The 24,795-nt window shown below is 44.8% G+C and overlaps 1 protein-coding gene across 1 annotated transcript in view; it reads right to left on the bottom strand.

Annotated features, from left to right (window-relative positions):
- The window catches only part of METTL24 (methyltransferase like 24), a 48,308-nt gene that overhangs the window by 5,042 nt on the left and 18,471 nt on the right, over positions 1–24,795 (bottom strand). Inside the window, exons 2-4 of the mRNA XM_075447090.1 lie at positions 20,987–21,085; positions 17,377–17,516; positions 11,633–11,861 (exon numbers count right to left, since the gene is read on the bottom strand). Of these exons, the coding sequence (XP_075303205.1) occupies positions 11,633–11,861; positions 17,377–17,516; positions 20,987–21,085 (468 nt within the window). The remainder of the gene's footprint in view (positions 1–11,632; positions 11,862–17,376; positions 17,517–20,986; positions 21,086–24,795) is intronic.

Raw genomic sequence — 24,795 nt, 5'->3', positions numbered from 1 at the left:
ACAGTGCTGCACTCGGGATTTGGGGCTGTGAGAAATAACCTGGGACTGTGAGAAATAACCCTCTGCTCCAGCTCCCTGATACCGGGTTACCATGTTGACATCAGCTGTACAGCAAGACGAACTCCGCTCGCTTATGCATCAGTTTTCCCCTCTCCACCCAAGTACAACTCTCTGTTTTCATCAGACAAAACTCCAGAAAAAGCTGTTTAATTCATATTTTGATAGCACATGATCGCAGGTAACAAACTGGTTCTGGAGCGTGTCGTTTTTTTTTAACGTAGCTTCCCTCTTTTCCCATCTGCAACCTTTCAGCACGACACTCCCCTCGCTTTATTTCCTTTCAAAACACACCCGCAGCCCCTCCTCACCAGCGGACGACCGCTTGGATGTGAAGTCCCTTTCGTTCCCTTTTATTCCGAGCCCAGGCTGTAATTGATGGCAGACAGGACGCCACGTCGCCTAACAGCAAATTAGCTCCCAGCAGCTTGCGACTGCCTCTCCTCACGCTCCCTGCATGGGCGGGAGGGGGAACCAGCCCAGCTCTCTCCGAGCCGTCCAACGGGGACTGGGACTGCTGCGGGCACGGGCTGAGCAACACGGATACCGAAATCAGGAGAAACGTCCTTGCCTGCTGCTCAGCGATGTACAGCTCCAAACAGCAGCACTCAAATCACCTCCCTTCCTTCCCACTCACGCTCACACCCCCTCTGTCACGGTCTGCACGGCCACCTTCAAAACAACTCTGGGACAAACATGTCGTTTGAGATTATTCGCTCCCAACCTGACAGACTGGGCACATCTTCAAGTACCTGCTTAAGGCACCAAAGCCACAAAGCTGGTTTGTGTAGTTGGGTGCTTACATGGTCTTTGGTCTTTTTTTTTACAGTAAAGGGCAACTGTCGAGTTGAAGTCACTCATACAATGCACACATCGGCGAAACAGAACACCGGCAGCGACTGCAGATGAGCTTCGTTCCTCTGCTCTCACGCTGATCCTCTGCAGCCTCGAGAGCGACAGAGAGGTCTTTTTTCTCCCAGTTTCAGTGATGTGTTTCCGTGAAAGCGTTACACACCAGGGGCAGGATATGAAGTCGTTTTATGTTTACCACTTAAGCTGGAGAAAATGTTTCAAAATCATATTAAGAAAACTCATTTAACATTCTCTGATGGCCAACTGTCAGTACAGCAACAGCTTGCCAGAAGCAGTCACGGCCCCAGACGGACAAACGTCCCCACGTGGAAAGCCCACCCACTGCACGCAGGAGGCATCAATCTCAGCCAAATGCTCAGGAGCACCACGAGCGCTTCACCTGTGCTGTCCCCCGGCAGATGGCTCCCAGCGAGGACCCACGCGGGCACCCCAAGTGACTCCCTCCCACAGCCCCAGAGCCCAGGCGTGGGGGCAGCCTGGCACTTTTATTCCCCACTTCTTCCCTTGGTCTCCGATACCGAGATGTTTCCCACATACTCTCTCCATCTGGAAGCAATTTCTCTCCGAAGACTCATTACAGAAAAGGAGACACCTCCCTCTCCATCTCCTCCAGTCGAGCCCAGTTAAGCAATGCCACTTATTCCAGTGGACAGGCAGAGAAGATGCCTTTTAACTGTCAGGAGGCTTTTTTTCAATGCCACTTTACCAGAGGACAAAATAACCTCTGGACAAACAACTGCCACCTGATTGGTCAGCACAGCCTGAAATCCTGTCTCCCTGGCTGCGTTCGATCAGGAGGCTGCAGGGTTTCACCAGTGGCCTTCCTGTCACCACGAACATCTTTCTTCGCAGTGGGATTAGTTCTTGGCGTCTTCCCATCTTAACTCATGCTGGGCACTGGACCAGCCAGAGACTGCAGCTCATTAGTTAATCATCTTCTGGTCATAAAATAATACGTGTCCCCAAGCCTGAATTGATTTTCAGACAGGTTTGATGGGTTTAGCTAGCATTGCACTATAATAACCTTAAAGCTAGAGGCATTGTGCTTAACATCTTGTCTAGCTTGCTACCCAGCAAGACCAAGGCTCCTGTACAGTGACCCAGAGAACAGGATCTACAAGCCCTCAGCATGGGGCAGGCCAGCACTACACGCAGACAATGCTGAGGGAGACGACCTTCCCCTCACAAAAATTGTGAGCATCAAAGATCTTAGTTCCCCATCTCTTGAAACCGAGACCAGTCTCCAGAGCAGGCAACAGGAACCTCACAGGAACCTCACCACCAGCTGAGGACTCAAAGTGATGCTTTCTCAGAGGAAACAGGGCAAAGACCCACCGTGAGGACATGAGCCCCCAAACAGTGACCTCGACTGCTCAGAGTGGCAGCAGCTCACAAGCGTGCATCCCTGCTCAGAAACACTGCGCCCCAGCTCCCATGTGCACTATGTTACCTTTTCCAGTTTGCACGTCTCTTCTGTTGTACAGAAAAAGATGAAAACAACATCCCCTCACCAGGTCCCTCAACCCGACGGCTTGACTGCCCAAGTGGGAAAAACCTCACAAGGGAGCTGCAGAAACTTCGATCTTAAATTATTCATCGGCCTGATCATCAGCCAAAGCCCGTGCTGCAAACAGACATTTTAAATATTGCATTTATTCCACCAGCAGCCAGCAGCCCAGGCTGGAAGCGCAGCCGCTCTGTGTGCAGCCCTGGCCGAGCCCACCGAGCTGCTTTGCACAGAGTGCATTCAGCCATCTAATCTCACAGGAGATGCCCTCCCGCAAAGGGGAGAAAATCCTTTCATTTCTGCTCTTTTGATCTTCTCTGCCAGACGCTGCTGGACGCCTGTGGGAACGGATGTTTACTCAAAAGAATAAATGCTGTACGCTGCACCCTCAAGTCTCTTCACTCCAGGGGAACAAAGATCTGCAGTCTGCTTGTGTTGCCCCAGCACCAAGCCAGGACAGTCGGACCCGGCTCCATGCTTACACAGAACCGTGCTATCCCGGTCTTGCTAAAGGCAAAAGCCGGCAGCGTCACGGCAAACGCGTTACGAGGGGACGAGGGGGCAGTTGGCGCAGGAGGTTTGTATCTGAAGGTTAAGCAGCAACTGATGCCGAAGCCCTGAGGAGAAAGACCTGCGAGCGTGTGCGTGTGTGCAAGCGACAGAAGGCTTAGGCTACCGTAAAATGATTGTGCATAGCAAAGGGCATTCTGGCTGCACGACCTGCTGCTGTCTATTAATGCAGTGCCCATGGGGTCCTCCAAAATGTAACTAATTGAAGAGAGGCTGAGAGTCCCATCTTCAGAAAATGTTCACCACACCTCAAAGAACAGCTCTTGCAGGATGAGAACATGCAGCCCCCGTATAGCTGAGTAGCTCCAATTAAATGCACAGCTCCGGACAGGACATTTATCTGAAGAACCAGTTAATGTCAATTACTCCCTGGAAAGCAGGAGCTGGGGAGCAGGAACACGGGTCTGACCTCAGCAGGTGCCCTGCATCTGGTACCACCTTGCGAAGCAGGGCAGGTTCCCCAGGCTCCTGCCGAACTCCAGTTTCCATGGGAGGAGGCAACCGGGAGCGACTGGCTTCTTACGGCAGCAGCATACCAATGATGTCTCCACGGGGCCTGGAGCTCCTGAATGCTACTGCTTGACGCTGAAATAGTGGATACGCCGCTGCCGCTGCCGCCGAAACGCAGGTGCAACAGCGTATTAGTGCACCGAACTGTGCTGGGAATTGAACACAGCTTGTGCAGCCCTCGAGTACCGCTGAGCGAAAGCAGATATTTAATACTTCATTTTTATTGAAGGGTCTTAACAACCACAAGAAAGGCAACAAAAAAAGAAAATAAAACCCTAGGAAAAATCCTCCTTCCTTTCTAATTTTTAGCAGACAATAATATGCTTTGAAAGTGCTTTTTTTTTTTTTAAGATGACCTGCATAAGTTCTGTTTCAACAGCAAATACTTCCATTACAATTCAGGCACTGCACTAGCCTTTTTCCTAGGGGAAGAAAAGGCTATGGATCGCACCATGTTCAGCCAACAGTATCATTAAAAAGATCTTCGCTCCGTGCGTGACGATTGCATACTAAGCAGCACCTTCGGATCGCTCCCTAGCAATACCACTATTCGTAACAATGTCTTGAGAACTGCTCCTGGTGGAAGGAATTTGAATTAGGCAAAAGGAGATGTAAGCGACCAAGAGAAGCCCCCGTAAAGGGATGTGCATGAGGCATTCCTTGCATACAACAACAGAGTGGGAGAGGTGGTGAGCAGTAAATCACTGTCCAAAGATCTTTGCTTCCAGAAACATGAGGTTGTCAAGCCCATTTCTCCTTGCAGACAAACTCTTCAATCTATTTACAATTAAAATACTTTACACAGCAGCAGCCTCCGCTGACTAAGCAGATACAGAGCAATTACCACCTTGATTTCATTATCGCTAAAATTAAAAAATATATCATCCAGGAAAGAAACACTGTGTGTCAGGAGCTTGTAGATTACTCAGGGGCAACCATTACAAGGTTACAGAAGGCAGCATTTCCAACTGCAGCTGGAAACATCTGCACCAGCTTGCTTGCCCCTTTTCAGCAACTGGAGTAGAATTTGCCAGCTCACTGATGAAACGCCAAATAAAAGCTTCACACACGCAACGCTTCGTGCTCAAACTGCAGCTCTGCTGTAACTCCAAGGAAATCGGTCGCATTACACAGAGAATAAATTTGGCCCAGCATGTACAAACATAACCTCAAAGGGACTGAATGCGTGTGTTACAGGCAGTAAGCCTTACAATAACTCATAAATCAAATTACACAGCTACAGGCAGATGCTTATTGTAAGAATAACACGCTCTTCAGCACTCTGAGCTTTTGCTCTAATAGGATGACTTAAAAAGAAAAATTACATTTTCTGGCTAGCTTGCCCAATGTTATTCTCTCCAGTGCCCTCCCGTTCAGCACAACCAGCATGGAAATCAGGTGTGTGAGACAGGTTTGCAGAACTTTGAATTCCTGATCTCAGGACTTGTCAGATAGATGCTGAGCACAGATGGCACCTCAGACAGACAGATGCTGAGCACAGACAGCATCATGGACAGACAGATGCTGAGCAAAGAGCTGAGTTTGTGGACGAGTCACAAAAGATGGGATGTACTTCACCCAGCCATAGACACCTAAATGCAAACCAGTTGTCCAAGTTCCTTTTATAGACCACAGAGAAGAACAGGAACTTCTGAAGGGCAATTTGAGACATGCAGGTCACATCATCCAGCCTGTTTTAAACACTTGCCCTTGAATGAGATGAACTGCACCTTAATGGTTTCCCTTGAGTTTATGAGGACCTCAACAGCTATCTCAAATACAGAAATTTAAGTTAATGGAGGTGAGTTCCATTCTCCTCCATGCCTATAAGCTCTTACAGCTATGGTATTACATCTGCTTGGTGCAAAAGGGTCCAGGGCTAACGTGGGACTTTACTGTGCAAAGTTACTCCGACTACAAATAGGCTAGGACCAGCCATTTACACTTTAAAAAAAAAATCAGTGCTCTGGGACTCTTTCTATGGTGTCATGCAGAGACTGATAAAACAAAGAGACAGTCTGATGTGTCCACATAAAAGCAAACGAGATGACAAGCAGTAGCAGCGCAGAGGTTTCCGGGGAAGGAAGGGGAATAAGGCGGTGACAGCCTGAGCCTTAGCAGAGACCCCACTGGGACTTCCATGTAGTACTGGTTAATGATGCTCCAGCTGCAGGACGGGCAGCGAAACACTAACAAGATGTTATGGGAAATACAGGATTTCTCATGTCAGAGGAAACTTCAAGAGGCCAGTATGATAACCCTACCAAAGCAAAGGCTGCTCTTCACAGCTAGATCTGGATGGTACAAATACATCTGGACGGTAAAATAACAGCTGCAGAGAAAGGGCCACTTAAGCCTAAACACCAGAGATTACACAAGAAAACTTGGATGTGAAAATAAAGAGGCTAAAATTCAGATGAAGGGTGGGTTTTTTCCTTCTAGAATTGAAATTCTGGAAAAGCCCCAAATAAGCCTAATAAAGCAAAGCAAAAATTAAGCCCTTTCAAGACAGAACTCCAAACATTTACTTAAGGATTTCCATGATGCAGCGATTCAAGAGATCTGGTCTCATTTGGTCTTTCTGATGCTAAGCCAAACGGAGCAAAGTGCAGACCTGAACTTGTGCCTCCCACTGCAGCAAGGTGATGGGGGCTGCTCCCCGGCTGCAGCAGCAGCAACAGCAACAAGGACTTGCCTCTGCGCAAGAGGTCCCAGGCTTCAGAGCTCCTGGCTTCTCATCCCAAGCTCAGGCTTCCACATCAGGATGCAGACCAGTCTGCAGGTGCTCATCAGCTGGTACCGAGGACCTTCTGTGAGCTAAGGTGGCAGCAGAGCTGAGCTTATGAACACCGGTGGCATGCACACGTTGAACTTGGGCACGGCAGCCCCTCAGTGAATGTAACTCACATTAACTAACCCCCAGGCTCCCTCTGCAATACCTAAGTCTACCCTTGCAAGGGACAATCAAAGTTAAATGACTTTGTCTAGGCAGGGTCAAGAATTCAACAGACTATTCTGGCTCCTGCAGTCCCGAGGTGTGCGTAGTAAAGAGTAATTGCATGGATTTGGTTGCTTCAAAACCTGAACATGGACTTTTCCCAACCTGGACAGTTATTTTTTTTGTTTTGTTAATCAAATCTCCACACACAATGAAGTTGTTACACAGCTTTCCCAAGGCTTTTATTTTATATTTATTTGTGTGCTGCCAACAGAGCCAATTTTAAACTAAAACAGTAAATCGATTTTCTCTAGTCTTTGCTCTTTCACACCAGTCTTCACAAAACTGAAAGTGCAGCACGAAATAGACCCAATCGTATCTGCTGTAGGAGAGGAGTAAGTGAAAAATTACTTGCCTAGGAGAAGGTGAGGTTATTACTCAAAATGGCTCCAGGGTCATAGTGTTTTGAAGTTGTGCTGAGTATTAAATAACAGGTGAAAGGGAAGAGGTTTTTCCTTTTGAAACCCTAAATCTAAGCCTGTTCAATTAAATGAAGTAAACACCTGTCAGCCAGCTTGTCACAGAAAAAAATCTTCATGAAGAGCCAGTGTAAATTAAAGCCTTCAAACCAAAATCAGGACTTACAGATTGCTTTGCGTTCCTTTTCATAATAAGCAATCACAGAGTTTGGTCTCTTAAACAATTTGTTCAAGATGACTTAAATGGCAGAAATTGAACGCAACCCTGCTGTCCTCTGAAAGTTACACCTGTAGGCACTTTCCTGATTAAATGAAGGTTTTACTTCGCATTCTCAGATTTGCCTTTCCAGCTTGTTTTGTTTTCCAAGAAACCATCTCATCCACTGCTCAGCTATACTGCCAAGGAATGCAAATTCATAGTGCTTACTGATGGCATCACACAAGATTTGTCTTACAGAGCTCCGGAAAGAGGAAAACTGCTACTGAAGGAAGAGTTTGTATGTGTGAACACGGGTGATTTATTCAGGCATGCCCGCTCAGAACAGAATGAACACTTGCTTGCTTCTGCTGCTTAGGACCTTTCTGTCAAAGGTTTTTAATTTTGCTTTATAGCATAACCTTCGCAATACAGAACACATGTACTGGCTTGGTTTGAATTTGTGGTAAAGGGCTTGGACTTTTTGTAGAGGAGACAATGTTGGAGTGGGGGGACGGAGCTCATATTTCAGCACGGTCTTCCCCTTCTGCTTTTATTGAGTACTAAAATCTGGGCTACATTGAACATAGCAACTTTCTGAGGAGGACACTGACACCCTACACAACGCAAATCTATGCTGGGACTAGGTGAATGGTTTATTTAGACAGCTGAATTGGCCCCCTTGTAACTGAAATTCAGACTGACTTTCCCCTCACAAAACCATGGAACCGGCTGTGGCTTGTCTAGAAGAGCACTGGGATATGTATCTGACACTGTCTCCTACAGCAGTCCTGCATCCAAGCTAGGACGTTACAGCCTGGATGAACAGACAACCACGTAATTAAGACACCAGCTGGGTGGCTGGGCTCAGAGGGCAGCGGTTAATGGGCTGTGCTCTACCTGGAGGCCAGTTACAAGCAGAGTGCCACAGGGTCTATACTAGGATTCATCCTGTTTAATGTCTTTATCAGTTACAAGGACAAATGCCAAGTCCTGCACCTGGGGAGGAACGACCCCCTGCAATGATACAGGCTGGGGACTGCCTGCCTGGCTGGGGAGCAGCTCTGCAGAAAGGTCCTGGGGGGTCATGGTGCAAGAAGGCTGACAGCATCGCAGGATGTATTAGCAGGAGCATGGCCTGTAGACCAAGGGATGCGATTGTCTCCCTGTACTCAGCACTTGGAAGACTGCATCCAGATACTACATCCGGGTTTGGTCCCCATAACACAAGACAGACCATGATAAACTGAGCTGAGTTCAGCTGGGAGCCACCAAGATGGTTGGGGACTTGGACACTTGTCCTGCTAGGAGAGCCTGGGGGAATAGGGCTCGCTCAACCCAGGCAGGACATGGCTTTGTGGGGGGGGATTAACATCAGCCTGTAAAGCCTACAAAGAAGTCATCAAGACCACAGAGACAGGCTCTTCAGCAGTGCATAGAAGTAGGACAAGAGACAACAGGCACAAACTGAAATCAGGGGCTTTCAGACTGGATATAACGAGAAATTTTTTCACTATGAGGACAGTCAAGTAGGACAACAGCTGGCCCAGAGAAATTGTGCAGTCTCTATTTTGGAGAAAACTCTCTGGTTTTCGAGATCAGAGTGGGTAAAGCCTTGAACGACCTGGTCTGACTTCACAGCTGGCCTTGCTTTGAGCAGGGGATTGAACTACAGGCCTCTCAACATCCCTTCTGACTTGAATTATCCAGCAACTCTGTATGAAGGAAATTCCCCATTCAGCTATTACCAGTACATGGAGAACACCCATACTGTAGCATGCTCATCCCAGTAGGTAGTTAGAGAACACAAAAGTGAAAGCTTTCACAAAGTTAACACCACTGCAATAAGTAAGAAAATCTTGCGCATTCAGTGGCTTTCTCCCTTTTTTCCACTGCTCCCCAGCAGTACACTACAGAGTGTGCACGTTCAGCAAAGGAACTGGGCCGGGGGAGGGAAGATGAGCAAGGTCAATTTTTACATCTTTATCCTTTCCTGTAGCTGATAAAATACTGCTCTTCTCAGAAGATACATGGGTAAATTTTCAGTGCAGATTCGTGTACCAGGAAATAGGGACTCTCATGACACCCTTTGGAGATTATTCCAGGGCTTAAAAGATTTCACACTCTAACAGTTCCCCAGAATACTCTGACTATGTTTTCTTTGTCAGCCTCATCCTAACGTAGTACTAGATAAGTCCTTTACCTCCGGGCTATTTACACTCACCAGAGAACTGAGGACTGTTATGCCACATAGCCAATTAGAAAGATCAAGTTCCTTTAATCTTTCCTCAAATCCACTTGAACACCAAAAACCTGTTTGTATTTCCTGCCATAATATCAGGATGGGTTTCCCTTTCTGTGGATGAGGTCTCAGTACTGACTGCAGAATAGCAGGTGTGCTCTCATCCAAGCCAGAGTGTAAATAAGGCCATCCAAGTTCTTTGGTTCGCTTGCACACAAACCCCCCAAACTGCACGTTTTCTTTCCAAGGCTACAATGACAAGAACTCCAGGAGGCCTTGTCTGTCCTCTCTTCATCAGCCCGATCCAAAGTCTCTGACATCAGGGGAAACAGTCTTAGTCACTTGGAGGGCCTTGGACCAAGTCCCAGATCTTAAAGATAAAAGCAAGGAGAAAATGAGGCATTAACTTCAAATGCAGCTGCCTGAAATTCCTGCCTTGAAGTGGGAACGCAACGACTTTGAGGGTAGGCGGAAGGATTTTTAAAATTAAAAAGAATGGGGCGAAGAGCATGTTTTAACTTTCTAATTGAAAAAAGTGCTTTGGAAAATACTCTGTGACTCTGTTTTGAATTAATTTATTTATTCAGTCAAGGGAACATTCTACTGACGTTCACTGGAAGAATAAAAACCTGAATGTCACAGTATTTACTTTGATTTTCTCTTCGTAAATTAGAGCTTATCAGTGTCTTTATGCAACACACAGCTTCTCAGGCTGCCTTCCAAATTAAAGAAAAACAAAACAGAACAATGTGAGGAGAGTCAGGCCATTCAGGTATTTCACAAATAGCAAGTGACAGAAGATTGCAGAGTGTATAACAGCTTTATCCTCACTGGGAGAAAGACGGCTCTTGGCTTCACAAATGCCATAGCTTTGCACCGGGGAGCTACCCGAATGGTAATAGAGCAAGAGGCTGTACACACTGCTCATAAAGCACCAACACACTTAACCAAATTCAAAGCCATGTGTACACAGCTAGAGAAAAGCCTGACTGCATGTGTTACATGTGCATTATGTTCCTTGGCTGCCCTCCAGCTGGCTGCTTTCATGTCAGATAACTTTCACCCAGAAAGTTCTACACTCAGAATTCATAGCTACAGCCTTCCCATTCACAGAAGGTCTTGCAATCACTCTGTATTACCACGGTAACCTGAGAACTGACTGGTCTCAGCAGGTCTGGTATACCACAAGACTCATACGCTTTTTCTGGATCAGGTCATTAATCATTTGCTCTGTGACTAATTCTTCTAAAATCAAAAAAATCAATGTAAGGCACACGTCAAAGGAGAGTCATCTCTCGCTCTCCCCAGATGTTTCACTAATGCATAGCCTAGTATAGTTACAGTATGACTCAGAACTAGGAAAAAGCTTCTTTTTTCTGCTCTTATCTTCAAAATGGTCCAATCAGTAGAGCTGAAGCAAAAGAAAATACTAAAGAAAAGCAAGAAGCGAACTGAAAAGGACATCTTGCATTTTATAACCAACCAAACATTGCACTGCTTGCTTTGTAAATCTCACAGAAAAGCTCCTCCTTAGCTCAGGCTGCCTATTTCTTAAAAAACAAAGACAAGCAGAACTAGCTACAGGCAATGAAGTGTATTAGCATTTGAATTCATGCTTGTATATGCTCTGAGGGCAAAATTCTCTTAAAAGCAACCTAAGCTACTTTCTCAAATGTATTCTGGCAACAGTTATTTGAGACTTGAAGATTTCTGATGTCTTTACAGTTCCTTAAAAACAAACTGGAAAATGTTAAAAAAACCTCACAGATTGCTGCCAATTTCAAAACAGGATGTTTTTGTTGTTGACGACTGTAATTAGGACCAGTGACCTCGAAAATGTAAACAACCCGTCTGTTACCTCTTCTCTTCTAATTATTGTTGCAAATTTTTTTTCCTCTTTATAAACTTGGCTGTATGAGTAGTTTTGCGCTTATACTCAGGCAAAGAGCAGAACTTCCACAGGACTGAAAATTCTAGCACCCAATGCCACCATATAGTCAAAGGGAAAAGGAAGGGAGGAGGAAAGTATTTAGTATATGGCTAGTGATTTAAAATCAAGGTGGCTGTCATGAGCACACAGAAAAAGCAAGACAGAAAAGGCACCCCTACAAGAAATGCATTAAAAGTACTGCTGAAGAAAGACCCATTGTCAGGAGATAACCTTGGAAAATGCCCAAACTCCTGAGATGGTAAAGAGGAGGCTCTGCAGCTTTCCCAACACCTAATCCTGCAGTTGGAAACCTGAGCCCCGAGTCCTTACCTTCTGATGTCCAAATTCATTCAATATTGTGCCCAGCTTCTTTGTGTTGCTGTGAAGTTTGTGAGCAGCAATGGCTGGATTGGGATCCCTCCAGTCAATGGACAGGCGATGATACCAGAGGTGCCGACCCTCCTGAATGTGAGCTGACTTGATGCTGGGGTCAAAGCGATGCACCTCACATCCACTGTTGGCCATGCTGATCTCAAACTGGTTGTCATCGTTGCCCAGCCTGCAAAACAAAAGAGATGTAACTATTAATGCTGCAAAAAGAACTATTGGCGAGTCGGATATTCTGAGGATTCACAGTAAAAGAAGGCAAAAGCCAACCTATTTGTTTCTAAAGCAAAGTTGAAGAGATGTTGTGCTCCTTCTTGGGATACATCCACAGCACTGAGCACAGAATCACAGAATCACAGAATGTTCGGGGTTGGAAGGGATCTCTGTGGGTCATCTAGTCCAACCCCCCTGCTGAAGCAGGGTCGCCTACAGCAGGCTGCACAGGACCTTGTCCAAGCAGGAAATCTAACCCCAATTCTGATGAGATAACCAGAAATAACACAATAACACCTGCTGAAGTCTTGGAATGAGTTAGATAAAGGAAATATAAAGGAACATGTGTTTTTTCCCAATGTCACATTCATAACTGACCTTAAGAAACTTTTAACAGAATTTTTCATTCCTATAATGAAACTGCTGGAGTGGATTGGATGAACTAATTTCACCAGAAAATTCAAGCTCAAAGCAATATACTACATACGATTAAGAATGAAGGGCTCCTTTCAAGGCAAGAACTAAACCACTTTTAGCCAGGCTGATAACCTTCCCCAAAGAGCTTTTTCTTAATTCAGAAGTTGACATCATTTATAAGAAAGTAAATAAAATGTTAGAACCTTTGTGCTGTCATTATTCCTCTATTCATATTTTATATTTAAATTTTCAATTTGCTTTTTCTTTACAAGATTACAATACTTTCCTTAGTCCCCGCTGCACAAACTTCCAATAACCAAGTCATAAGCAGAGGAGCAAATATATTTAAAATTTATACAATGCTGTTTTGTAAAAATCAGGCATATTTCCCACCGTGTCTATAATCTGGGGTTGCAAATATGAGCCACAATAGCCACCAACAGGGACAAGAACACAAGAACCAACTGCCTCTCTTTCTCTGTGCAAAGAAAGACACAGACAAAAAAGCAAATTTAAAAATAACCCCTTCACAATAGTAGCAAAGTTTTTTTACACAGACTTAAGAGAAAGATTGCTGCTAATTTGGCAAAGACCTCAAAGAAGAAGAAAAATTAACAGCCCGATCCTACAGCAGTGTTGTCTCGGTCCCTGTCTCTGCAAGCAGAAGATGTACTTTACAAGGCTATGCCATACTCCCACCTCCTGCAGCCCATTGGTTCACACAGGGTACGCTAAAACTAAAAAATTCTGGTATTTTCCATTGCAATCACATGTCTGGACCACAGGCCTCCCCTACTGCGTAAAATGGGATGTCCTCCTCATTCCTACTCCTCCAAGCTTGTTCCAAATGTCGTTCAAATCATGCACTAAACCTTAAGCTTAATCAAAATTCTGCTGTTCAATACACACACATGTAGCACTGGGAACAGAATCAAGATTTTTAAACCAGCGCTTCAACCAGTTGTACTAATTGAGAATCTCACTATGTACTAACAAGCATGGCATTTATCTATCATATACAAGCGATTACCGGACAGTACTCTTAGATGTACTGTCAGAGCACCTGCTACCAGGTGCTACACCACAATTATCCTTAGAAATGGTGTGGGTCTGAAATTATTCTCGCTATTTGCATCAATATGTAAAACGTGATGCATTTTCAATCATGCTGCACTATGGTATGACATTAAGCCAGCATTAAATGTTTTACGCAGATGGCATACTGGTAAACTAAAATGAATGCCGCTTGTGGAACGATGTTTGGAAGAGGGTATGTTTTGGAAGTTACCAATGTGGTACGACGCTTGCTGTAATACCAGCTAAGCACCTTCCTATTGGAAGGTCTTCTCCTCAACCATCTTCCCCTTCAGGCGTCCTGGGAAAGGAGGAGGAGACAGGAAAAACAAAAAACAAAACCAGCCCAGCATGCTTTTAAGTTCACAGGATTCCAGCCCATACAGACGTGTAGGAGGGAAAGAGAGGAGTTTTCTTTTAATGCATTCAGCACACATTAGGAAAAAAGTTCAGAAGTTAACAAAGTGAATTGACATATTTGTTTGCATATGGCTTTCTACAGAAGGCACACTGATGAACAAAGACCAGTGTAATCCCTTAGGAATGAGAAGCTGGATGAAAATGAACAACACACGAATTGTTGGGGACAGTTACAGCACTAGGGTGATGAGCCTAGCAGTGACCGATGGACACGTGTCCGTGACGCACTTCTAACCGTACCAGCTGGTAAAATCCACAGGGCCAAATGCTTTTGATGTAGACAAACCTCAGGCTTCCTCCAAACAGACTGCTACTCATGTGGACTGCAAATGGAGGTTCACAGCAGTGCAAAACAGACAAAAAATAGCGATGAGGGTGAAAAAGGTGCTTCTATATCTTCTGGCACTCTAGCTAACAGCTCAAATGTACACCTGAAGAGAGATCTAATCAACAACAAATATTTAAGAAAGAAAATAAGGTCATCTCCAAAAGAACTGGTTTGAAAAATGGCTGTCTCCTGCTCCTGGGGTTCGCAGGGGACCCCGACACACAGAGCCTCATGCTTGGAACGAACACCGGAGCAAGGCTCGCACCGAAGGGAGCATCGCATGGGCCCCTGTGCCGTCACGGAGCCCAGCGAGCACGCAGGGGGCACAACAGCTGCTTCACCTCCTCCAGCACAGCTCTGGTGGGCACCTGCAGCTGATCCAACCCGATAATTGCAGGGACTCCAGCTCCCACAGGGACCGCGGGACAGAGCTCTAAAAACACGCACGCTAAGGCTCAGCTTTCCCTTTCTGTGTTCCCCCTTCTCCCCTTCCTTCTCAAAGGGAGAGAACTGAGCTTTGCAGCTCGGCAAAAAAGCAGCGTCCCCTGCGTGGATCCTGAAGCCCCTATACTTTAAGATCCCCCTGAAAGGGCTTTTATACAATATTGCAGCAAGACTCTTTAAGCCTGAACTGGTAGCCTTCCGAAATCCTATTAATTTATATTATCCCAGTTTGAGTGCCTGCCTGGGGTGTTTGTAGCAGACTTAGCTTAATCTAAGCAGATTTAGAACTAATAACTAGAGCTCACTGATGCATATTGCAATTATGTATCATACTGGGAAATCCTGTCCCCCAAGCAAAAACATTGCTGCCTCACAGTAATGGAAGCAACTAATACTAATCTATAAAGATCTCCAGACGTTTCAGACGCTGCTCGCTCCCATTCACAATTAACCTCTTCTACAGCATTCAAGAAGGCAAAGACTAAGCAGAGCGTTTTGTTCCATTTTTAATGATATATGGATTTAATTCAGGATTCCCAGTCACACTCGCACTGAACTTTCACATTTGTCCTCCACCCATCCTCTCCACAGAGAACATTCTTCACTGGAAGCAGCTGCTCCCCCTTTGCTCTTTATGAAGTGTATGAGATAAGAAAAACGTTTAAAGGGGATTTTTGTCTTACTCAGAACAAAATTACTTTTCTGCCTGTCATAACTAAAGGAAGTGAGTCTGAGAGAAGAATTATGCAGTAATGAGCTCAAAAGGCTTCAGAAGTAAACTGGAAGATTGAAGACTGCTCCTCCTTAACCTCAAATATTTCCCTTTTATTTTTTAGCTGTTTCATGTGATGCGCCATGGTTGGGTATTTACTGCACATGTGTATCTGATGACTGACGGGAGAGCCGACATCAGTTTCAATCTCTAAGCCCTACTGTTCCACCAGTAGAGAAAACCAGGCCTCCAGGTTCCCTGTACCATACCCAAAACAGCACCCCATATAAAGCACTGGTACACGCGCATTAGCTCAGATTTGTCCAAAACCATTAGCAAGTTATCTTCGTGCTGGTCAGCTTCATGCCAAATCTGAATTTCACAGCACAGATGAAATCAACTCTGGTTTGTGCCTACTGGCCAATTCAACAAAAATATCATTCTCAACCCACACTTGGTCCATAGCAAAAGAGAAGAGGGACATCAATACAGGAGCTCAGGTCTAATATTAACGGTCATGTAACTTCAAGGGCAAGGTCTAGCTTAATTCCACTGAACTTCGAGTACTTTGCCAAGACATCCAAAGTCATCAGCTACTTTATCCCAGACTTCCTCTATAATCAAAGGAAAGCTATACCTACCTCCAGAATGTTATTTAGCTTAGCTGATTTTCCACCTGAATGCGGCTGCCTCTCCCTACTGACTGCCAGAAGGAGCCTCAGGCAATGAGCCAGTACTACCGTCAAGCAGGTGAAGTCTGGACCTGAGCATGGGATAACACAGCATCTCTCCTAACTTTCACACTAATGTAAAAAACTGAGAAACAAAACCCCATGTAAACCTATATTTTGCATTAAAACCAGGTAAGCATCATTTTGAAATAGATTGCAAAGAACATTCAGAAAATAAGAAGCAACAGTAGTTGAGAGGCATTTGCTCTCCGTATATGTGATTTGTCTCTGAGGGGCATGTTGTTGTTGTTCTGCCACCGAGCGATGCAGCTGAACAAAACCCGAGAGCTCCTCACCCTCTGAGTTTGGCCTTTACAGCTCAATATAAGCTCGATCCAAATATAAGCCCACCCAAATCAACAGAAAAAAAGTCCTTTTGACCGCGGTGCACTCTGCATCCACTTTACATCAATTGCTGGTGTGAACTGCCACGTGCTAATCACTGAGAAATGCCACCCAGACACAGTTCCTTGCTACCCAACATTTGTAAACCCACAGCAGCAAAGTCACAGAAATGAACTGTGCTGGTTCAAGGAGATGAAGCCTTTCCATACACCTCTAACCTAAAGCTGGCTACCAGGACGGCAAAGACTGTTTTATTAGGCAGCAGCCGTGCAGTAATCTGTGTGAAATGAGCTCCAGATCCCAGCAATCGTTCTCCTCAGGCAACTGTGCACTGATGGGCAATGCAAAATGCCAGCAGCCTGACAAACTCTGAGGACTGACCTCCCCCGTCCTCCTGGGAAGCAGAGTGTTTTATTAGCAGGGAAACAGGCTGCATCTGTGATTTTACTACCTGTGAAAGCACTTGATCTGTGAAGAGTGAAAACTTCAATCTCAAGTGCTGTAAATATCATAAACACTGCAAACATTTTAAAACAAAGCCGTAACTGCCTTTATTATTATCTCTTCAGCACATGTCACCCCTGAAGTGCTCAGCAAACACCCTCTCATACGGAAATGTATTATTTTGTCCCAGGGGTAGTTAATGAAGTTTTGTAATGATACTGCTGAAGTACCTGGCCATTATACAAGTCATTTCTGCTCAGGGATGCTGCTGTAGGCTTCTCAGTTTAGCTCATTAATTTCCACCTTCCTCTACATGAACTACCACTCACTACTCACCATCAAACTATTTGTTTTCATTGATTATCAGAAAGGTGAAGGAAAACTGAGACCCTCATGGAGAAAGATTTTTCCTGAGTTTACAGAAGCACATCAACACGTAACAAACACACCTGAACAAAGCCTGTATTTTAAAAGACAACCTTGTTGCAGCCTGTGTTGCATTTATAGGGCTTTCTGAAGCTAGGTGTCATGAAACAATTTGCTGTAAGAGAGCACTTACCCAAGGGAATAGAGACGGCATTGCTTGCTTCTGATTCGATGAATGAGGCTAAATCTCTCGTCAAGACAGATAGACCAGGGCTTCTTTGCGGTTTCAGAGTACCCTCTCAGGCTGTTCAGGTTCATGTGTTCACATGAAATCTGTTAATATCAAAGGATGTTTTGTTTTAAGACATGACTTGTAATTAGTTTTTAATTTGCCTTCTGGGGAAAGAGTGGAAAGAAGAAAAATGTTAATTGGTTTCATTTAACTCTGATTGTCAATCTGATACACAGTTATGGAGATCTGATGATTTTTTTTCTCCTTGTTCGTCTGTTCTGCTTGGTGAAATTTAAGGCTTGCATAATCCCCCAGAGAGCAATGCAGTTTGAAAAGCAAATAATTAAGCATTAGTACTATACCCAAAAATCAATTTTCCGGAGAACAAGTTATTTCGGCATTAAAATATTCAATTTTTTCTTTTCAAACCTTCAAGTAGATTCTGCATCCTGAATCATGTTAACATCATGTCATAATTCAAGACTGTAATCATTAGTTGCACTCACTGCAATGTACGCTGTATACCTTACCTACAGTGTCCTAGATCTCAGTTCCAGAAGGGATTTAATGATTATCCCAACATATTCTCTCTCCAATCACAAAGGGATTTAAGCAAGTGGTTAACTAAACAGAGGAGTCATAGCACGTGTGTCTGTGCTGCCTTAGACATCTAGAGTCGAAAGCCAGGATAAAAACACCGCAAAAGGAGAAGAGATAGAGACCCTGCAGGGAGGAACACTGTAAGCCAAAGTCCTGCTAAAGACCACAAAAGCAAGGACTAAAACCTGCTGGATTCATCAGAAACTTGCAAATGTCAAAAACCACTGAACTGAGAGGTGAAGGCAGCTTTGCCAGCAGCTGAGCAGCAGCCTGAAACAGCCGAAACACAGCGGTGATGGAGCTAAAGAAGCCATGGCCCCAGCATCAGCACACAGCTGGTTGCTGAAGGGCTTTTCAAACCACGTGCAGCCCAGCCATCAAATTCAGAGGTTGCAGGGCACAGGCTGCTAACAGGCAGACAGGAAAGCAAAGACTGAAAGAGTTGCAGGAACCCAGCTGAGTCACCATGACGAAAAGCTGTTCTTTGGGCCCAGTACCAACCCTGGCTGCAGCGACAGGAGCTGGCACAGCCAGAAAGCCAACAATAAAAATGTGGAAAGAACAGCGGTAGAGACCAGCCCAGGTTAAACATCAGTCCTGAACTGACTGTTCTCTTGTTGCTCCTTCCTTCCCTCCTCTACAGCAGACTGCCCAGGCTCCGCTCTCGGTTTGAGCCAAACTAAAAACCACTGGCCTGGCCCCACCTAGAACCACAGAAATGGAACAATTTTACACAAGGGTGAGAGCAAAAACTGGAACCCAGCCTTTGGCGTGGTAGGCACTCTCCACCATGTGCCTTATAATAGATAAATAAAACTCTCATTCTTTAAGAAGCTTAAGCTCTGAAAGATCATTATCTGGAGCACTGCATCCAAAGAGCTGCATGCTGCGTGCTGCACCACCACATCCCTGCTCCTGCTCAGCTCATAATTCCCACGGAAAATTCATAAAAGCTAATATAGTATCTCTTCATGCTGCTCTCAGGATTCACTAAGTTTTAAGCAATGATTTGCACTGCGCCCCACTACCCATTTCCTTCAGTCACATAACAATCAAGGAATAAATGGCATTGCAATAACAAGCACTAATTTTAAGACACAGACGAATAATGTGCTCTCTACAGAAAACTAAGATTCTGCAGTGCTGCCACTTAATTGACTCATGGCATTATGAGCAATTACAACACTCAGGATTTGGAGCAATTTTACTAGCTCTTGCTACGTAATAGTTCTTGCTATCAAAAATAAAAAAGAAAAATGAACCCTGCCTTCAGCACCGCCACCTGTCTGTTGCATGATTTACAGACCCTGATGCACCGAGCTCAGGTCGTGTTCTGGGCTTCTACTCACTAACATCATACAAAAACCAGCACATGTAAGATGGTTCTTCTGATCATTAGATACCAGCACTGAAAAAGCTTTTTCTGGCCACACCTCAACCCTGCTGACAGGGCATCTTTCCCTCTCCAGCAGTTCAAGTCATTCTGCACTAATGGCAGGGAGCTGAACTCAGGCACAGTAATTAATAGACTCTTGCTCAGCAAACAAGGAAAATGAGATCCCACGCTCATCTACATCAGCAAGATCCCATTTCCAGAAGTGCTCATACCAGTCATGGTGTTATCCTGTCAGTTATTAATCCTAAAACATCTGCCAAGTCAGGAACAAGGATTTATCTCCTTTATTTGCTTTCACTTTCGCTTGTCCCCCCCACCAGGGTCAGTTTCTCTGGGAATGAAACTTCTCGATTAGTGTGTCAGAAGCAATAAACTCTCTGCTAATTGATGTCCCTGTAGGCTTTGACCCAACTAGTGGAGTTTAGCAGCGTCTGCCACTGTTTATCAAGTCACTGAGATGAAGGATGTTTTCAGCTTAATACACCTGCCGCAGCCTAAAATTCTGTACCACAAAACAAGCAGCTCTACACAGATCTCTTGCTGTCTCCACATGCATCGTCTTGCCTCCTGCCCTCTCAGTGCTGGCACGAGTGGAGGCAGAGGGGTACCCACAAGCTGGAGGACAAGTGAACACTGCTGCCCTCCCAGTTGCCACACCACCAGCACAGCAGTCTATTTTTAGACCTGTTTCAAACAAATCTCTTGTCTCAGCCTTGAAAGCATTTCATTGACGAAAATTTTTGCATGTGAATGACATTTTGCTGGCATTAGCACCTGAGGCTTTTTGCTGTTCTCCAGTGTAGGCGGTGGTGCAGTTAAATCCGTGTTCAAGGGTCAAATGCTGATAGACCTGGCTCGCCCTGTCAGAACCACAGGCATCCAGGACCTTTTCCTTTTTTTATTACAGGAAATGCATGTGTAAATGCTGTTGTGCAGAAGTGATGCCTCCATTAACACGTCAGCCCAATTCCATACATGCTGAACCCTGGAAGTAACTGTCAATGCAATCTGGATTTGGAAATGTCACCTTTGAAAAAACACATAAACCCACTAATTTTCCAGGTCATCATTTTCGGCATCAAAATATCAGGATTCTATTGGTACCACTGAGACAACTTGTCCAAGCTAGGGACTGATACCGTCTTCTCATTTTACTGGGAACCTCAAATGCATCCTTTCAAGCTAAACTGAGTCTGGTTATCACATTATTATTGAGAGGTGGAGTGGCTGAATACACAGTTCTCTCGCTACAGATGCTCTGTATTTTTCTGTGTCTGACAGAGAGTGAGCAAGAGAGAGCGAGCAGGAAAGGAACCGCTTCTGGAGCTTCAGCCGTATGGTACTCCTGTCAGGACACGAACCCATCTGGAAATAAAAAGCTTAGAAATCACGCATTCTTTCTACTCTTGTGTTTTGACCTTTACATTCATGTTGACCATCACTGGTAGGCTAAGGAACTTGAGAAATAAAGCAGTTTTGAAAACTGTGTGGTGTGAGGATAATTTCTCATCTGAAAGAGAACAGCCTGTGCTAGGCAAACTGCTTTGTAAAAGGAGACTGAAATGAAGAACCTACCTGAGAAGTGCTAATGTACTTCAGGAACCTCAAGGCCTCATAGTTGAGGGAAGGAGTTGGACTCGCCCACGGCTGTAGTTCAATGTGCCATCTTACAGTCTGCAAAGCAAAGCAAAAGCAAAAACATCTTCAAGGAAAAGGATTCATTTCTCTGTACAAGCATAAAATGCAAACGCTAATAAATGAAGGAGAGTTAATTACAAACAAAAAGAGTTTCCTAGGGGCTTGTCTACACATGAAAGTCATTTCAGAATAAAGCAGGGTTTGAACTACAGTGAAAGAGCACCGAACTATAATTTATCATGATCAGCTTTGAAAGCAGTAGGTAATTCAGAAAGAAAGGGCTCTTCATCCAGGATACATGTGTCAACACAATTATCCTAGGACACCCAAGCAAGCCCTGGCTTGTAGAAACACATGAAGAAAACCAAGATCTGAATAACTAAATCCTCTAGCAAACATCTGAAAACAGTGAAATAATTTTAATTTTATATCTATTGCATATCTCCGCTTGAATGTCCACTGAAACAAGAACTTGGATTGCAAACACTAATCACCAAAGGAAATGTCTGCAAGCAATCTTTTTCCTTTTTTAAAACCTAGATTCAATAGAAAAGCAAACTTCTTGTGGTCCTTGAGATCAGTCCTCTTCCTCTCCCACACTTGCCTGACGAGATACACCAGAATTTTTTGCTTTCCTGAGAAACCATCAGCGTGGCTGCCGGCAGCCCTACCACTCCTCGTTTTCCTAGCCCCAGGGATGCAGCTTTGGTGGATGCTTTCTGCACTCCCTGCAAGGCCCCTCAGCTCTGAACCTCAGGGATCCCGTCAGATTTTCCAGCAACACTTCCCACATAGACAGAGCAGGACAGAAGAGGTCTTTCAGACACATGCTTTCAGAACAACGGGGCTCTGCGCTCCCATCTGCACCACCTTCTCCAAATTCTGCCCGCTTTTGTCACACTGGGAAGTTCAGACGTGTTACCTCTTGCCCTCAAGTAGATAAAAATACAAGCAAAGTGTTAAGTTGTACTAAATTAAGATTGATTCCTCGTGGCTTTTCATCTTCAGGCGCCATCTCACGTCTATGGCTGGGCAGGTAGTATCAAGCTTCCTTTTAACCATCCCCAATTAACTGAGCTTCCATAATGAACAGGATGGGGTTTCTTCCCACAAGGATGGCGGCGGGTCAGAGTGGCAAGGTGCTGAGCCCCCGGCCAGGACCAGTCTGCGGCACCAGGAGAAGAAACAGCACGGTGACAGCAGGGATCTGCCGACGCCAGAGAGGAACGCAGGAAAGAAAAAGAGAAGGCGAAACTAGAAAAGGAAGATGATTAAAGGCGATCATGAGACTAGATGGAGTTTGCCTTGAGCTGATATCATGAATTGGTATTTTTGCAGCCTAAGTAAACAGTCTGGAGTGAACGCGAGCCAGGAGGTCTGTATGAGGTTTATTGTTCCTTTAGGGTTTGCTCTTTGGTTTGTGTTTTTTTTTTTACTGTAAAGAGATGCTGAAATGGACATTTGAGATATTTTTTTTCCCCAGAAGCAGACAAAAGTAGCATTTCCCACCCTGAAACTTGCTGCCTGCAGCAGACAGGGGCTCCTATACCCTGCACAGCACAAGGCTGGAAGCAAGCTCGCAAGCAAACTCCGCAGTAGCCCCTGCCCCTGCCCCTCTGACCGCAGAAGGCAGCCCGCCAGCAGCTAACAGCGGGAGGATAGGTGCACGCCGGGGAGAGAAACGCCTGTAATCTTTCAGAATGAGTCACAGTTCACAGCGCTGAATAACGTTTGCAATGACAGGAATGCTGCCGTTTCAACAGGCTTGAAAGCTGAAATTAAAATGAAGACTGACAATCATTTTCAGGCAAAAAAAAAGACCCCAAACCCCAGACACCTAAACGTCTGTGCCCAGTTATTCTGAAATCTATTTGTGTGAGGAGTAGCTCATTAAGTAGAGGAATTGCAGGGTGGCCACTGTGGCACTATTCAGCAAGAATTCCCTCTGCATAGAGTTGACAGGGAAGAAAAAAAAATCTCTATAATTAACCATGTGAACGAGGTTCTTTTTCAGCAGATTGCAATATCCAAGAGCCACTGTGGTTTACTCTCCAGTTCTTAAAATCTCAAAGGTGATAAACTGCCTTCCCACTGACTCCAAAATGTATCAATAAACACGAAAATGAAGATTAAAATCCCTGTGACTTAATAATGCAGTTTCACTCAAAAAAAAAAAGAAAGAAAGAAAAAAAACAGAAATATATCAACGTTTTATATAGTTCTTTCAATACAGGAGCACTACATAGACGCTGCTTTTGTGACAGATCAGACCTGAGCTCCCGCTAAACGGCAATGCTTTTGAATAGCTTCTCAAACTTCACACTTGGTCCCCGGCTCCTTCCTAAGCAGCAGCCCATTTCCATTCACTAACGAATTCATCAGAGAGGTCTGTTCCTAACACCCCTACGGGGCGCTTCAATAGCTGCATCACAATGAGATTCACAGACGATAAACCGGGGTCAAAATCCAGTACATCGCTTGGAGCCGGTACACCCTCCCAGCGGGTAACCCGCCAATGTCGGTGATGCGGTATGGGTATATTCAGCACTCACAAAATATCCTCCTGAAGGAGCCATTCTTTATGTACAGCAGTAGCCTTTGTTTATTATTTTTCAGGTAATTTTCAGCCTGTTGCATAGTTTTTCCATGTAACCCTTCTCAAACAAACTCTGCAGATAAAATGCACCCGCTCCCTGTGAACCAACTGCTTTGTGAAAATCAGGTTTATTCCTGTTTAACACATGTTCCTTATTTTCAGGAACTTTTCCCCTCCAGTCTTTGCAATTTTACTTCCTCAAAGCAAACCTGACTGTAGCATCATAATTTGGATTTTCCCACTTGTATCACAGAAGCCTCCAGAGTAAATAACTGAAAGCAGGTCCCTGCAGCTGCTGTACAAAGCAGGCTGAGGAGCAGCTCCTTTCAAAGGGAGCTTCTACGGCAAGTACACAAGAGGAGCAGAGGAGGTATTATGGCCCATATTATGGATATGAAATTCAGACAGACCTCCCCACCGTCACCCAGAAGGAGCCACAAAACTGATTCAGACATTCTGCATCCCTGGCTATCACCACCGCTGTGCTATCTCCCCAGGGTAAGGACTCAGCCAAGGAGACACCATGACACCATGACTGTGTTTCCCAAACACCAATATACCCTGATTCCGCAATATAAAGAGGTGACAGTAGCTGGAAAGTTACAACACCACTTAAAAAATATCATACTGAGTATCTTGAAGTATCCCTCTATTTATATAGTTTCACTTACAGATCTGTTACCTGAAATTAGCACTGAGAAAAATCAGTCTTCAGAAAGGCTTTATCACAGGCACTGGTCAGACACTGACTTCAGCTACCCTAGAAGGGTAACGGATATCCAGAAATTGTTATCCAGAGTCATATCTAAATTTTAACCACTTAAGATAACCACAGAGCAAAGAAAATCTTAACGCAATGCCTTTGCTTTGTTAGGAAAACCAGCATGCGTTTGAAGGTCTGATGTTTTTCCCAGGTACTTCACACTTAAGGATAAGGACTGATGTCTCCTTCAAACCAATCTGACAGTAATCTGCAGTGACTTCTCTCTGGAGACCACTTCTTTCTAGATTTTTTCCCCCTCATAGCCATCTATGATAGTTATCTGATAATCCCTTAATAATCTGTAGTACACAGCATGGGTTCATGAAAGGCAGGTCCTGTTTGACCAACCTGATCTCCTTCTATGACCAGGTGACCTGCCTAGCGGAT

Source organism: Opisthocomus hoazin, chromosome 2 (assembly GCF_030867145.1).
Source record: "Opisthocomus hoazin isolate bOpiHoa1 chromosome 2, bOpiHoa1.hap1, whole genome shotgun sequence".
NCBI classification, from domain to species: Eukaryota; Metazoa; Chordata; class Aves; order Opisthocomiformes; family Opisthocomidae; genus Opisthocomus; species Opisthocomus hoazin.
The sequence above is the reverse complement of the archived record's forward strand: the minus strand, read 5'-3'. Positions and strand labels throughout refer to the sequence as shown.